At 45.4% G+C, this 15,420-nt stretch overlaps 1 protein-coding gene across 1 annotated transcript in view; it reads right to left on the minus strand.

Annotated features, from left to right (window-relative positions):
• Positions 1–557: 557 nt before the first annotated feature.
• Positions 558–15,420, minus strand: part of TFAM (transcription factor A, mitochondrial) — a 103,746-nt gene continuing 88,883 nt past the window's right edge. The window contains exon 7 of the mRNA XM_029609771.1: positions 558–1,759. Within this exon, the coding sequence (XP_029465631.1) occupies positions 1,481–1,759 (279 nt within the window). The 3' untranslated portion in view covers positions 558–1,480. The remainder of the gene's footprint in view (positions 1,760–15,420) is intronic.

Raw genomic sequence — 15,420 nt, forward strand, 5'->3', positions numbered from 1 at the left:
TGAGCTAAACTAGTTTGGTGACAGTGAAGAAATAAAGATAATTACATCACTGAGATTGTACTGATCAGACTTGTAAAAACTATCCATGGCTGCTAAAATACTAGAATGTATGCTGAAGATCAAAAAGTATATTAACAGTCAGCATTAAGTTTTGTTTCTGCTTTCTGAGTTCAATTTACAAGAAATCACATGATTTATAAGAATCTTATCATTAGCATATACGAGATAAAATTATGCCAACCAATTAGAAAAATGTTACGTAAACAAATGAACTCGATGTGTAAATTAGCATTGGTGACCTATTTAACTTATTGTATCTCCAACAATCTCAGAGTCTGGCTCATGAATTGCCTTGCTGGTAATTGCTCTCTCCTGGGATATCCCACTTTTCAATAAACATCTTTCTCTTTTGGCTGCTGGTGGTTAAAGGTTTATTTGCAGCCCAAACTAGTTCTTTAAAAAAAAAAAAAAAAGTTTCCTCAATCTCTTCTCCCTAAAAAAATATAATTTTGGAGATAACGGACTGAGGAACAGCTTAAAAAACTGTAATTTTAACATTGATCTTTTAAGATTACTTTTATTCTAGGCAACAGAATATTAAAAATAGTATGCACAAATCAAAGCATGTCAGTAACAATTTACCTATTTCAAATGACAGTGATTGAAATCAGTAATTCTATATTCATCACACATTTATCTTGGGACAAAAAATATGCATTACAAAAAAGCCAAGATGTGTGAATGCTTAACTTATACTGACTTAAGAAAAACAACAAAAACATCAACATGGTAGATTGTACACTACAGGCAGCTAAAAAATGTAATGTAAATACATTTCCCAAATCACCTCAGACAAATTCTGCCATCATAATTAGTCAATATGAAAACATCTTCACTATTAAAAACAAAAAACAGCCTTTGATAAGTATATGATCACTTCTTAGAGCCTAGCTGGAAGTTCCAAGAAGCAGCCTCCAATCTCTCTGACCACAAGAGTTCAGTTTTAATTTTGTGCCACTGATGCCAGAGGCTAGGTGAAAATTGTTGACTTGCATGCCAAAGCAAAAGACATTAGCATTTAATGGCTGGCACAGTCTGTACTCGGTCAGTAAAGAATGAATAAAACACATTATAAAGCACCCAGGGTTCAGCTAATTAACCTACCTCAAATTCCTGCGCAATGCTGCCATCAGCAGTGCAACAACAGTCCCACTGTATTACTCTTCCCATGATACTTTCTAAATTAAAACTAGCTTATTGTAAACCATCTGCAACTGTAAGATCTGCTTTATAATATGTTAAGTCATGCAGGTGCCCATATCTCTTATTGCACAAGTATCTTTCAACTCACAAGTTTGCTCTACAGAATTTCTTGCCTTGCTTTGCTTGTTTCACTGTCCTCTCAGCAAATGACCGATACGCACTCAAAGTAAGGGGCACAAGCCAGAATACACCTTATGTTGTCATTAGTATCATCATGTTATTCTTCAGGTTTTTTTGTTCTTCTCATTGATTCTTCCTCCGTTTTTGAAGGAGAGGACTTGTGGGATCTTACAGCTTCCTGTATCTTGGTAGTTTTCTTCTTTGAAATAACTGTCTTTATAGTTTTTCTTCCTTTTGCTACTCTTGGTCTTTTAAATCTTTTCCTTTGTTTGACACGAATAAGATCTTCTCGCCCAACCTCAACCATCTGCTCTTCCCAGGCTGTCATTTCATTTTCGTATCTGACCTTGTCATCTTCAGCAAGCTGTACATACGACTGAAAGAAACAAGAATTCACAGATGAAAAATGTTTCAGTTTTTTTGTCACAGTACATACATACATTTCATATCACTTAGTCTAATATATTTCTAAATTTAGTTCACCAAAATCTCTTCATACCTACTAGCAATAGTTTACTTTAAAAAAAAAATCCTTAAGTGATAACTGATAGCTTTGTTCTGCAAGGTCATGTACATATTATATGACCTCTCCTGGCTGAACAGCTTTGACCTTTATGATTATGTAATTATATTTAAATAGCTAAATAATTAAATTAAGTAGACATGGTAATCAGCAAAACATAACTCTTCGGTTAGGGGCCTCCATAGTACTAATCTATTTTTAATGTCATTCTGTTAATTAACCAGAAGTCCATTTTGCTGGCACAGCTCTGAAGGTAACTTTATTCTGTCCATAAACTGGAGTTTATGTTCTAAAAACCTCAAAGTAAATGCTCAAAATGTATTCTTTTATTTTTGCCTGGCAGTTTTCTCCTGGTGTTTTGGGCTTCCAGCTCCATCTGTCTATAAAGTGGATATAATGCCATGAGCCTTTATTTGCAACTATATGAAGTCCCCCCTGCCCGCATTTTTCACCCCTTTTTGTGTAGCCCAACCACTGCAGCTGAAATCCTTAGCCAGGACCTACAGACTGTGGCTTCTTTGAAAGAAATACATTTACAGCCTGAATCTGGTCACTAAGGGGAAATTTTTCAAACAGCCACTGAGAAGTAAAAATAATCAGTTAATTTTAGCTGCTTATTTTTAGATGAATTTTCAGTCAAATTTAACCAACTGGGTTAAGATTAAAGCTCACAAACCATATTAAGCCCCTCATAATCCTTAAAAAGTGGCAGTTTTCCTCGAATTGCAAAACTCTACCCCCAAAGAAAAGATTTTGCTTCCTGCTGCTTCCCCCCACCATAACCCCCTAAACCAGGGGTCGGGAACCCATGGCTCGCGAGCCAGATATGGCTCTTTTGAGGGCTGCATCTGGCTCGCAGACAAGTGTCGCCACACTTCGCGGTTCCCCGCTGACCCAGCTGCTCCCCGGTCCTCCGCCGCCCGGGCTTAAAATGCTGTCAGCCCGGGCGGAACGCAGCGGGACAGCTGGAGTCAGCGGCACCGGCGTGCTCTCTTCTCCTCCTCCCCCCCCCCGCGGCCCGGAAGAGGAAGTGGTGAGCATCGGGTGCCTGCGCGGAAGAAGAGACCACGCTAGTGTGGTCTCTTCTTCCCGCGCAGGCACCCGATGCTCTCCACTTCCTCTTCCGGGCCGCGGGGGGGGGGGGGAGGAGGAGGAGAGAGCACGCCGGCAGCGGCACGACTGGAGTCAGCCGGGTGCCAGCGCTGGAGTCATCGGGTGCCTGCGCGGGAGTCTTCCCGCGCAGGCACCCGATGCTCACCACTTCCTCTTCCGGGCCGCGGGAAGAAGAGAGCACGCCGGTGCTGAGCGGCACCGGCGTGCTCTCTTCTTCCCGCGGCCCGGAAGAGGAAGTGGTGAGCATCGGGTGCCTGCGCGAGAAGAAGAGGCCACGCTTGTGGGAAGAAGACTGCAGCGTGGCTCGGAGGAAAATGAAGAGTTTCAACCGCGGCCGATGGGACTCCGCCTCCGCGAGGGCTGAAAATGAAGGAGGTTAGTGTTGGGAGGAGGCTGCTGCTGCCGCGAGTTCCTGGGGTGGGGGAGAGAGAGAGTGAATGAGCGAGCAAGCGTGTGTGTTTGAGATCCTGTGTGTGTGAGTGAGATTGCATGTATGTGAATGATTGAGAGCCTGTGTATGTGAAAGAGAGTATGTCTGTGATTGAGAGCCTGCCTGTGAGAGAGAGAGCATGAATGTAAGTTTACCATTGGGAACCTGTATGTGTAAGTTTGTGATTGAAAACCTGTTTGTGTGAAAGAGTATGTGTGTATGATTGAGATCCTTTGTGTGTGAGAGAAATCATGTGTATGTATGATTAAGAGCCTGTGTGTATAAGTAAGAGAGAGATCATGTGTGTCTGTGTCTGATTGACAGCTGGTTTAGGTGATGGAGCATGTGAGTATGTGATTGAGAGCCTGTGTTTAAATGAGAGAGAGAGACCATGTGTGTCTGTGTGTGATTGAGAGCTGATTTAGGTGAGGGAGCATGTGAGTATGTGATTGAGAGCCTGTGTGTAAATGAGAGAAAGAGAGGACATGTTTGTAAGCATGTGAATGAGAGTCTGTGTGTGAGAGAAAAAGACAGCATGTATTTATGTGATTGAAAGCCTGTGTGTGTGTGTAAGCGTGAAAAGATAGACAGCATGTGTGTAAATGTGTAATTAAGAGCCTATATAAGTGAGTGAGAAAAAACATGTGTATATGTGAGTACTGAGAGCATGTGTGTATAGGTGTGTCATTGAGAGCCAGTGTGAGAGAGAGCGCTGGTATGTGACTGAGAGAGGAGAAAGTTCCAAGCAAACCACCCCACCTCCTGCTAATTCAGAACAATCTCAGGACACCTGGATATCAAACGTTCCCAGGTATGCAGAGCAAAAAAATTTTTGTATCCTTATTATTTTTCATTACTGGATCTTTGTGTCTGCTATTTTGAAATATTTTGTTGGTATCTGGAAATGTTTTATATGAGTTTTAATTATTGGATATTCCTCTCATCAGCTGTTTCGAAATATGTTCTTTTTGTTAGTACAGTTTTACTGGTGATTTTATATTTCTTGATTTGTTTTATAAGGATGGGTGATGTTTCTTTTTTCCTTTGTTACACTGCATACAGAGACTCTGGCTTGTTGCAGTTTCCAATTCAGTTTTTTCTGCATGCTTCTTGTTATGCGTTTTATGTCTCTTTATTCTATGTTAGGTGAGGGACAGCACGTGATTCAGGTGAGGTTTTCTGCTGGCGTGTTGTTTCTGTGTAGGACTCTATAGCAGCCTGACTTGGTCCGTTTTCCTAATAGGAGATGTATTGGTGTCTTAAGGCCTGGTGTAATATTTTCAGAGACTTATTGTACATTAAAAGTGGGATCTTACATAAAATGCACACATTTACTTGTATTTAGTTTTAAACATATTGTATGGCTCTCATGGAATTACATTTTAAAATATGTGGCGTTTATGGCTCTCTCAGCCAAAAAGGTTCCTGACCCCTGCCCTAAACACTCCAACAGGGTCTATTTTGTTAGCTCCGCCCTCAGCTAACTTCCAAAAAAGAGGCTCCCTTAGCCAAAGGAAGCCTCAGATCCATGGGGGCTAAAGCAACACTCATGCTATGCCAGTGTCAAAATTCAAAATGGCATCCGATAACTCGAGGCTCACCTTTGCCTCAGACATGCTTAATAAATGCGCACAAAAACAAATTGGAGAAATTACTTACCTGATAATTTCGTTTTCTTTAGTATAAACAGATGGGCTCACGTCCAACGGGATATGTGCTCCCCTGCTAGCAGATGGAGATGGAGTCAGCTTTCAAAGCTGATGTCACCTTAGATATACCCCCTGTAGTGAACTCAACCATTCAGTATTCTCTTCAAAAAGCCATTGTGGACATATTATTGAAGAACTTGATTAGAATTTGGATATAATGATTAAAAACTGAAGACCACAACTGTACTCAACAACATAAGCGCTGAATCCCAACAATACTATAGATGCCCTGAACTAGGGATAGAGCAACGGCTTACCCGTAATCACATGGAATCAAGATTCACCTCATTGGCGTTTCCTTGGTGCCTCTCCTGGGCAGCTGTGGGCAGGATGTTGAGTCCATCTGTCTACACTAAAGAAAACGAAATTATCAGGTAAGTAATTTCTCCATTTCTTAGCGTGTAGCCAGATGGCTCAGGACCAATGAGATGTACAAAAGCTACCCCTGAACAGGGCGGGAGGCTGCCCGCAGTCCGGTTAGCACTGCCCTCGCAAAGGCTGCGCCCTCTCGGGCCTGGACGTCCAGGAGGTAGAATCTGCAGAAGGTGTGTAAGGAGGACCACATCGCAGTTCAACAGATGGCGGGAGACAGTAGCTCAGCTTCCGCCCAGGATACTGCCTGGGCCCTGGTAGCATGAGCTTTGACCTGAAGGGGTAAAGGCTTCCCTGCCTCTACATAAGCTCCCTTGATTACTTCCTTGATCCAGCTAGCTATGGTAGCTCGTGAAGCCGCTTCGCCTTTTCTTCCCCCGTGAAGAACGAAGTAGTGGTCTGTCTTGTGCACCAGTTCTCAGCGTTCCAGATAAAGCACTAAAAGTCTACTGACGTTTAAATGACGTAGGAGGCGGTAGTCTTCAATGTCCTTGCATCTATCCGGGGACGGTAAGGAGATGGATTGGTTCAGGTGAAACTCCGAGACTACCTTTGGTAAGAAGGGGATGGTGCAAAGCTGTACTGTTCCTGGAGTAAATCAAAGGAACGGTTCCCGACAAGACAGCGCCTGTAGCTCAGAGATGCAACGAGCTGAGCATATCGCCACCAAGAATACAGTCTTTAGTGTTAATAGGCATGGCGACAGACTGCACAGTGGTCTGAAGGAAGACCCAGAAAGTCCAATACTAGATTGAGGTTCCATAGGGGGAGCAGCCACTTTAAGGGTGATTGGAGTTGTTTAACCCCTTTTAGGAAATGGGCCAAGTCCGGATGCGCTGACAGACAGGTTCCGTTCACTTCGGCCCTGAAGCAGAAGGGAGTTGAGGGACAATCCTTTGTTCAGGCCATCCTGTAAAAATTCCAAGATCATGATGATCTTGGCCTTTCGCAGGGGCACCCTGTGCTCCTCGCACCAGGCCTCAAATATTCTCCAGATTCGTTCATACGCTAAGGATGTTGAGAACACTGCGCGCGGAGAAATGTGGCGATCACGGCCACCAAATATCCACGCTTTGTCAGGCGAGCTGGATCTTTGTGAAGAATCAGGCCTTTCTGGAGAAGGTCCCTGTGCGGGGGAGGGAGGCAAAAGGGACGCTCCACGAGAAGCCTCCGCATGTCCGCATACCATGAGCGCCTGGGCCTATCTGGGGCCACCAGAAGGACTAGTCCTCTATGGTGTTCGATCTTGCAGATGATCTTGCCCAGCAGAGGCCATGGAGGGAAGGCATACAGTAAGTCCTCCTCTGGCCAGGTGTGGACGAGGGTGTCGATCTCTTGGGAGTGCTGATCTAGTCTGCGACTGAAGAACTGGGGAACCTTCGCATTGTGAGATGTAGCCAGTAGGTCAAAGGATGGGAGGCCCCAGTGATCTACAAGGAGCTGGAAGGCTCTGGTCGACAGCATCCATTCCCCCAGATCCAGGCTTTCCCTGCTGAGAAAGTCTGTTCTGATGTTGTCTTCCCACGATTTGGGAGGCCGAGATCTCTGGTAGGTTTAATTCCGCCCATTCCATAGGGAGGTCTAGTTCCAGAGACACTTGGTGGCTTTTGGTTCTTCCTTGGCGGTTGGAGCCTGTGGCTGAACTGCAGGCATGCTAATCTATGTTCCAGTTCGCCTCTTCCTTGGTCCATTGTCCCTGGGTTGTCAGTTCCTGACAGTGAGCTCCTCACCCTCGAACGCTCGCATCTGTCATGAGGACGATCCAGCTTAGTGGGGACAGATTTACACCCTTGCTTAGGTGAACTTCCTGTAGACACCAATGGAGCCAAGAGCATACTTCCATTGGTAGGTGGAGGCGAATCAAGTAGTCTTGAGACAATGGGTTCCAGTGTGACAGTAGGGAGTGTTGGAAAAGCCGCCTATGTGCCCTCACCCACGATACTACTTCCAGGGTTGATGCCATGAGGCCAAAGACCTGAGACAGACCCACACCCTGGGGCGCATTGTGTTCATCAACCGATGCACTTGGTCCATCAGTTTCCTACTCGAGGGAGGGAGGAAGACCTTGTCCTGCTTGGTGTTGAATCGGACCCCCAGGTATTCTAAGGACTGGGAGGGGTTGAGGCTGCTCTTGTCCATGTTCATGACTCAACCGAGTTCCTGTAGGAAAGACCTGACCCTTCTGGACACCTGGAGGCGCTCTTCCAACGACTTCGCCCGGATCAGCCAGTCATCCAAGTAAGGGTACACCAGGATCCCTTCTTTCCTCAGTGCTTCTGCCACGACCACCATAATCTTGGAGAATGTTCTGGGGGCGGCTGCCAGGCCGAAGGGCAATGCCCGGAACTGATAATGGCAGCTCAGTACCACAAAGCATAGAAAACATTGGTGGTCTTGATGGATTGGGATATGAAGGTAGGCCTCCAAGGGGTCCAGGGAGGTTAAGAACTCACCTGGTTGCACTGCCATTATGACAGTGAATTGCCATTATGCGGAAGTGAATTATCCACAGATGACGGCTGACGCTCTTGAGGTCCAGGACGGGTCAGAATGAACCCCCTTTCTTGGGCACGATGAAATAGATGAAATAACCCCCCGTATTTACTTAGGGTGTAGGTACCGGAGTTATAGCCCTCAGACTGAGGAGCGTTTTCAGGGTGGATTCCACTGCCAGTTTCTTGTGCTGGGAGTAGCAAGGTGACATTAACCTGTCCAGAAGGATGCTGTGAAATTCTAGAGCGTAATCTTCTCGTATGATGTCCAGTACCAATTTGTCCGATGTGATCTCGATCCATTGCTGACAGAAAAAGGATAGTCGGACCCCTATCTCCTCGTCCTGTGGATGGGTGCGGCCCAACTTCATTGGGAAGTTCGGGTTGAACCTGAGCCCGAACCTGTTCCTCTTTTTGGTTGCTGGTTCCGAAAGGACTGAGACCTTCCCGAGGGCCGAGATGACTGAAATGACGAGTTTCTGTAGGGCTGGAAGTGCTGGGAGCCCCTGGCCCGACCACTCATGCATGAGTGGTCGGGCCAGGGGCTTATCTTCCAGTAGCCGGGGCACTGGAGATTCACCCCACTTACTGGCTAGCTTCTCCAATTCCTTTCCAAATAGGAGAGATCCCTTACAGGGCATCTTTGTGAGGTTTGCCTTAGAAGTTGCATCCGATGAACCAATTTCGCAACCATAGATGTCTTCTGGCCGCCACCACTGAGGGAACTCCTCTGGCTGAGGTATGCACTAGGTCCGAGCTTGCATCTGCCAGGAAGGATGCGGTGGGTTCGATCGCCTCTCTGGCATGTGCCCCTGAGCTATCTACCCCCCTCTCTCTCTCTCTCGAAGCAGACACGAGCAAGCCACCAGGGCACAACAGGAAGTGATCTGCAGTCAAAGGCTTGCTTAAGGATGGATTCTAACCACCTATTGTGAGCATCCTTCAAGGCCGCTCCTCCCTCTACAGGGATAGTTGTTCGCTTCGAGACAATGCAGACCAGGGCATCCATTTTTGGGAAACTTAGGTATTCCTTGACCGCTGGGTCCAGAGGGTACAAGGCCTCCAAGGCCCGACCTCCTTTAAAACTTGCCTTTGGGGGGCGTCCAATTCCAGGTCAATCAACTCCTGGATGGCTACTAGCATCGGGAAATAGCAAGAGGCTTTCCGTGGCGACCCCAGGATGGGGTTCTTCTTTGGCTCCGACATAAGGTCCGTGCCTGGAACTCCCAGAGTCTTCAGGGTCTGAGAGACTAGGGCCGGTAATTTATCTCTGTGGAAAAATCAAAGCATGGTCCAGTATGGTTCCAGGCCTGGGAGGGGGGGTACCATCCTCCAATGAATCTCTGTCGTCGTCCGTGGTGTCTGCGTCCCTGTCAGAGATACCCTTGGTGAGGCGAGGCATGTCCCAAGGCATGCTGACAGGGCTGGGATGGCGAGGCCTTCCCAGCTGGGGCTCAGCCCGGGCAGGGGCTGACTGTGCCTGAACAAAGGCTTGAAGGACCTGAAAAAATTCCAACCCAGAGAAGGCCGCCGGATCCATATTTGGCCCAGGAGGAACCGGGGTAGGGGCTGCTGAACTGCCCTCTCCCGGGAAGGATGCAGCCCCAGCATTGCTCAGGTCCAGGGTGCTGCCAGATAAGGTCATGGCTGACCCATCCTCCGACTGGAATGGGCCGGACTTGGAAATGTTCTGAGAATCCAGCCCTCCCTGGGCCTCCTCACAGTGCTGATACAGGAGGAATTCCAGGTCAGAGACTGTAGAGCCCTAATATGGCAGGCAGCGCAAAGTGAGCGTCGTCTGAGCTTCTTTGCTGCAGGGGACACAACCTCTGTAACTTGTGTGTTAAACCAGCTGATGCCTCGAGCGCACACAGACTCGCCTCAGTGCGCATAGATGTAAGTGGCCAGTTATGCGCAAAAGTATGCATGCACTTATGTATGCAGTTAAACGCGCATTAGGCGCACAGGCCAGCCCGCACCACGCATACAGATGGTCGAGGGGGGGAAAATGGCACCACAGCAAACCATGTGCAAGATGGCGCCGCCATGAATCACCACATGGAGAGTCCACTGAGCCTGAAGCGGGGCCTAGCCTATCGGGGGGCCGCTCAACCCACTCGAAAACCCCCTTCCATCGCCCGAACAGGATCGGGAACAATGTCGGTACGGCATGCCAAGCAAGAAGCCAGAGGAAAGACTTACTGAAGCCCTTCCATGTCTCTGGATCGGAGGAGTTCTCTACTTACCTGGTCTCAGCACTTACTGGCTGAGTACAGAGATAGTCTCTGGCTGTGGGGGTAGAGGGCTTAGGCCGTCACCGCCGTGCTTGACTTCTGCACCCGCTGCCTTTCAGCTGCTTCAGCAGCAAAGTCCACACCGGGAGCCGGCTACCAGACCAAGGCACACCTCTGAGGGATCTCGGAAATCGCTTCAGGAATTCTCAACTGGGAGAGGGACCCTTAGGTATCACTGCAGGAGAGCGGGGCTCGATCTTCCTTTCAATTTGAAGGTAAATTTCACCTTTGAATTAGTGCTGCAATCCCGCTAAACATTGCTGCTGGTATGGAGACAGCATCCACATCTGCTAGGAGACAGAGATATTGAATGGCTGAGGTCACTGCAGGGGTATATTTAGGGTAACGTCCCAGCTTTGAAACCTGACTCCGTCTCCATCTGCTAGCAGGGGAGCACATAACCCATTGGTCCTGAGTCCATCTGGCTACACGCTAGAAAAATCTCCCTAACTGCCTTTAATCTGCCATTTCTGCTAATTTTCTCATTAATTGCCATCTATGGATTTTCTGAGCATGCACGGGCCTTCTTGTGCAGCTACCCACCATGCAAGTCGCCTCAAGTCTTTAAAGCAAGTTTTCAACCCTATAGGGGAGGTGGGACTGTGTGGCTGATTTATCCTGCTGTCTATGAAGAACTCCTGCTACAGATGAACAACTTAGCTTTCACCATGGACAAGAAGGATAAAGTCAGCCACACATGTGGAGACTCCTAAGCTGAGGTTAGCATATGATTATTTTGTTACTTGAAAATTATGGTACAATTGCACCCCCATTTATTGCGTGAGGCTGGAAGGTATAGTTGAAGGAACTAGACGAATAAGCTTTGAAGAATTGCCTGACCAAAATGCAAGGCGTTTTCTAGGTAGTAATGACCAGTGAAAGTATGACTGGAAGATTAAGTAGAGCTTTGCAGAGGTCTTCTATGGAAGCAGACCAGAAATGTGCAAAGGAAGCTGCCTTAGCCCTAAACTAGTAGCCTTGTACTTTACTTTGAAGATATAGTCCTGATTGATTGTATTAATAAGTGATGCAATCAGATATCAAAGTAAAAAGAGTCCTTTTAGTAACAAACATCTTGCTTAACTGGGTTGAGAAAAATGAAAAACTAGTTGATAATGCTGATAGAATATCTGCACCAGAGACACTCAGCTAACAGCGATGTTCTCTGTGCCAATCTCTTCTCTGCTGCATTGCAGAAGACTTTTTATGTTTCTCTGCACCACTGTGTGGTGGTATCCAACAGCATCATTTGGCACTAAAGAGCACAACTTATTTCCCTCTTTACTGAAGGGGGAATGGTGTCCAAGCTGAAATTGTGCTGAATGACAGCACAAAATATGAGAAGTTTCTGCCTTTATTAATTTGGGAGAAGGTCCCTCAGCTAGTGATGGTTTTCCTCTCTTCCTGTTGATGTCTGAGGTGAGCTCAGGAAATCCCGACGTATGAGGCTCCTTCCACTTCTGGGTGACATACAAGCGCAGGCAGCGAAATCTGGCCTAGATATTGTGGAATTTAGAGTAGAAAACCCCCTTTTTTGGGGGGCTTGAGGTCTCCATTTTATAGGTCAGCTATATGGAGCAAAATAGTGGAACATTTATATATTTTATATTTTTTGCAAAGCTTAACAAGTCTACTGTTTACTAAGTTACTGTTATCTTAGAAGTAGACTTATTTTTAGATCTGTTCCTAGGCACATAGACATAACGGCGCAAGCAGTTTTTTTATTGCAAAAAACATGATAAAGTATTACAAAGTATTGCATCAGTATTGCAGCAGATACCCAGCATGAAATGGCTGATGAAATCTAAAATGGAAGAAAAGTTGTGTTGCTTCAATATTTGGACTTAGGTACATGGGGTAATAAGTAACTGGGTGCAGATCTGTGACTGGACACATTGTATGATAGAAAAAGTAAGGATGTGATAAAAAGAAGCTTGTCATCAAATAATAATGCATTTGATTGGTTATATAATCTTTAATGAGAAATTAGAAATATATTAGCCCCTGTCTAAGATGTAAGAAAATGGAGAGAGAGACAGCAACTTGCCATTGCCATGAGATATTTTAAATTTTTCCTTTGAATAAAAACTATAAAGATCAAGGGTTGTTTTCTTTTAAGTAGAATTGCTTTTATTTGCTAGATAAGTTAGACAAAGTTGCTCAATGGAGATAAGGATTAAATCCAGAGTCTTCTGACAGTGCTATTAAGCTGCTGGGGTCTTTTTAGACCATAAAGCCAACAATATCTTACACCCCTGTCACGATGATCTGTTAGGGACATCTTTGCCTTACAAAGTGAACAGCTTTTGAAGCCAAGTTGAACTCAATTTTGAATTAAAATTGTAACAATTTTTCTTTTGAAAACTCACAAAAATAAAGAAAAATGGAAAAATTTGGAATGAGAAGAAAAAGATTTTCATGAGCAGCTTAGAGATAGCAAAACACGTATTTGCTTTAGCGGAAAAAAAGATTGAAGAGACTCGCGCGGCAGAAAAATGCTGAGAAAACTCGCACAGCTGGTTGAAAAAACCTTTTCAGATTTTCTGAGCTCTGAGAGAGCTTTTTTACCATAGTGCCATCAGATGATGTCATCCACTTGCAAAACTGACTTATCCTGCTTGCCCACAAGGAAAAATAGGAATTTCTACATTGAACTAATGGAGCCTACTTTCTAGGACAGTGGTTCTCATCCTTTTTCCCATCGTGACACACCTGACAGATCACGCTCACATCTGTGACACACTGCTCATTACAATTCATGGCGGAAATAAAAAATAAAGACCCAGTATTATTTTTATTGTTAAGAATGACACAAGGGAAAGATAAGTACTCTGTCTGAACAGAAATTGCATAAACATCCCATACCAAAACAGCGCCAATTTCCAGCACTCAAACTTACAAGGCAAAACTGAAAATATTGCACCAGGCCGTAAAACTCCAATACTCCTATTAGGAAAACGGACCAAGCCAGGCTGCTATAGAGTCCTACACAGAAACTACACACCAGCAGAATACCTCTCCTCAGTCACACGTTCAGATCCTCACCTAACAAAGAATAAAGAGACCATTAAGCATAAATAGAAACATGCCAAGGAAAACTGAACTGGAAACCGCAACAAGCCAGAGATTCTGTGTGCAGTGTAACAAAGGAAAACGAGAAACATCACCAATGTCATAAAACAAATTAAGAAATATAAAATCAACCGCAGTAAAACCAACTGATGAAAGAAATATCCAATAATTAAAAACTCATACCAAAAATTTCTAGAGACCAATAAAATATTTCCAAATCGCAGGCACAAAGACCCAATAATGAAAAATAATAATGATAAAAAAATGCTTTGCTCTGCATACCTGGGAACGTTTTATATCCAGGTGCCCTGAGAATGTTTTGAGTTAGCAGGATGGTTTGCTTGCAACTTTCTCCTCTCTCTCAGTCACAGACAAGCTTCTCTCCTTCACTTACATAGGCTCTCAATCATGCACATTTACACATGCTTTTTCTCTCTCACTTATATATGCTCTTAATCACACATATACACACATGCTGTCTTTTCACACATACAGGCTTTCAATCACACACTTACATACATACATGCTGTGCCTTTCACTCACACACATTGACTCATTCACACACTTACAAACATACTCTCTCTCTTTCTCTCATTTACACACAGGCTCTCAATCACATACTCTCTCACCTACACAGGCTCTCAGTCACATACAAACACACATGCTCTTAATCATACATACACATGATCTCTCTCACACATGCAGGTTCTCAGTCATACACTTACATTCATGCTGTCTCTCTCTCTCACACACAGGATCTCAAACACATATGCATGCATGCATGCTTGCTCACTCTCCCTCCACCTAACTAGCAGCAGCCTCCTCCACTTCCAATACTCGCGGCCTCAAGAAAGGACTCCCATCGGCCATGGGGGCTGACGTTACTCCTCTTATGCTCTATGTCGCGCTGCTCATTCTTAAGGCCGCGCCTTTCTTCTTCGGGCCACGCTGCAAGCACTAACATGGTCTCTTCTTCCCGCACGCACAGCCACTGCATTCCACTTCCTCTTCTGGACCACTGGGGGGGCGGGAAGAAGAGACCATGTTGGTGCCGCTGACTCTAGCACTCCTGCTGCATTCCGCCCAGGCTATCAGCATTTTAAGCCCGGGTGGAGGATGAATTCCTATTTCGCTGGGGCAGGGGGAGCTCTGGGTCAGCGGGGGACCGGGAAGTGTAGCGACACACCTGTGTGTGCTTCGGGACACACTGGTTGAGAACCGCTGTTCTAGGACATGCACACGTACATGTACACATTCACATACATTTATGGATTAAAAAAATACACCAGACAGGATGCTCTTGGACACCTAGACATATCCTGAAAATCTGATGTGGATAGGACTCTAACATGTGTTACTGGGGTGATGGGGGATGGGACACGCACAAATACATATGGTAATGTCACAGGCCTACTTTTCTTCCTAAAGAAAGCAAGGCATATTTAATTTTTTCCATTTCGTATATTTATTGTTGTTTCATTTTTCTGGGGGCTAAGGGTTTCATTTCATTTGAAGTTTCTGAAACCTAAAAAAGAGCCCTCACTGGGTTGTTCTCCATTCTTAAACATTTGGCCCACCCTTCACTTACCTGAGCCATAGGGTCCAAAAGGGGCAGGAGCAATCCTCAGTCACGCCTGCCTTATCAATACCTACTCCAAAATAGCACCAGCTGACCTGAAGTTGGCACCATTCTAGAATATGGTACCATTGGGGAAGGAGCAACTGGGAATCACTCTTGCCCCTTTTGGACCCGAGGGAATGAGTAAGATTGGGGAGCGGCAGGAGATTGAGGGTAAGCCTGGACAAGGGGAAAGCTGCTTTTTTTTTTTTTTTTAATTTGAGAAGGTGAGTTTAATCAATGGTGAGGAGGGGCAGCAGGGCTAGCTGCCAGTTATCACTGCATGCTATCTGTAAAAAGCATACACTAATACACAGAAACATGACAGCAGAAAAAGACCATACAATCTATCTAGTTTGCCCATCCACACCAACTGTTTAGCGGTTTGGTGTGCGCTATTTATAAATAGCAACA

Source organism: Rhinatrema bivittatum, chromosome 7 (assembly GCF_901001135.1).
Source record: "Rhinatrema bivittatum chromosome 7, aRhiBiv1.1, whole genome shotgun sequence".
Classification (NCBI taxonomy): Eukaryota; Metazoa; Chordata; class Amphibia; order Gymnophiona; family Rhinatrematidae; genus Rhinatrema; species Rhinatrema bivittatum.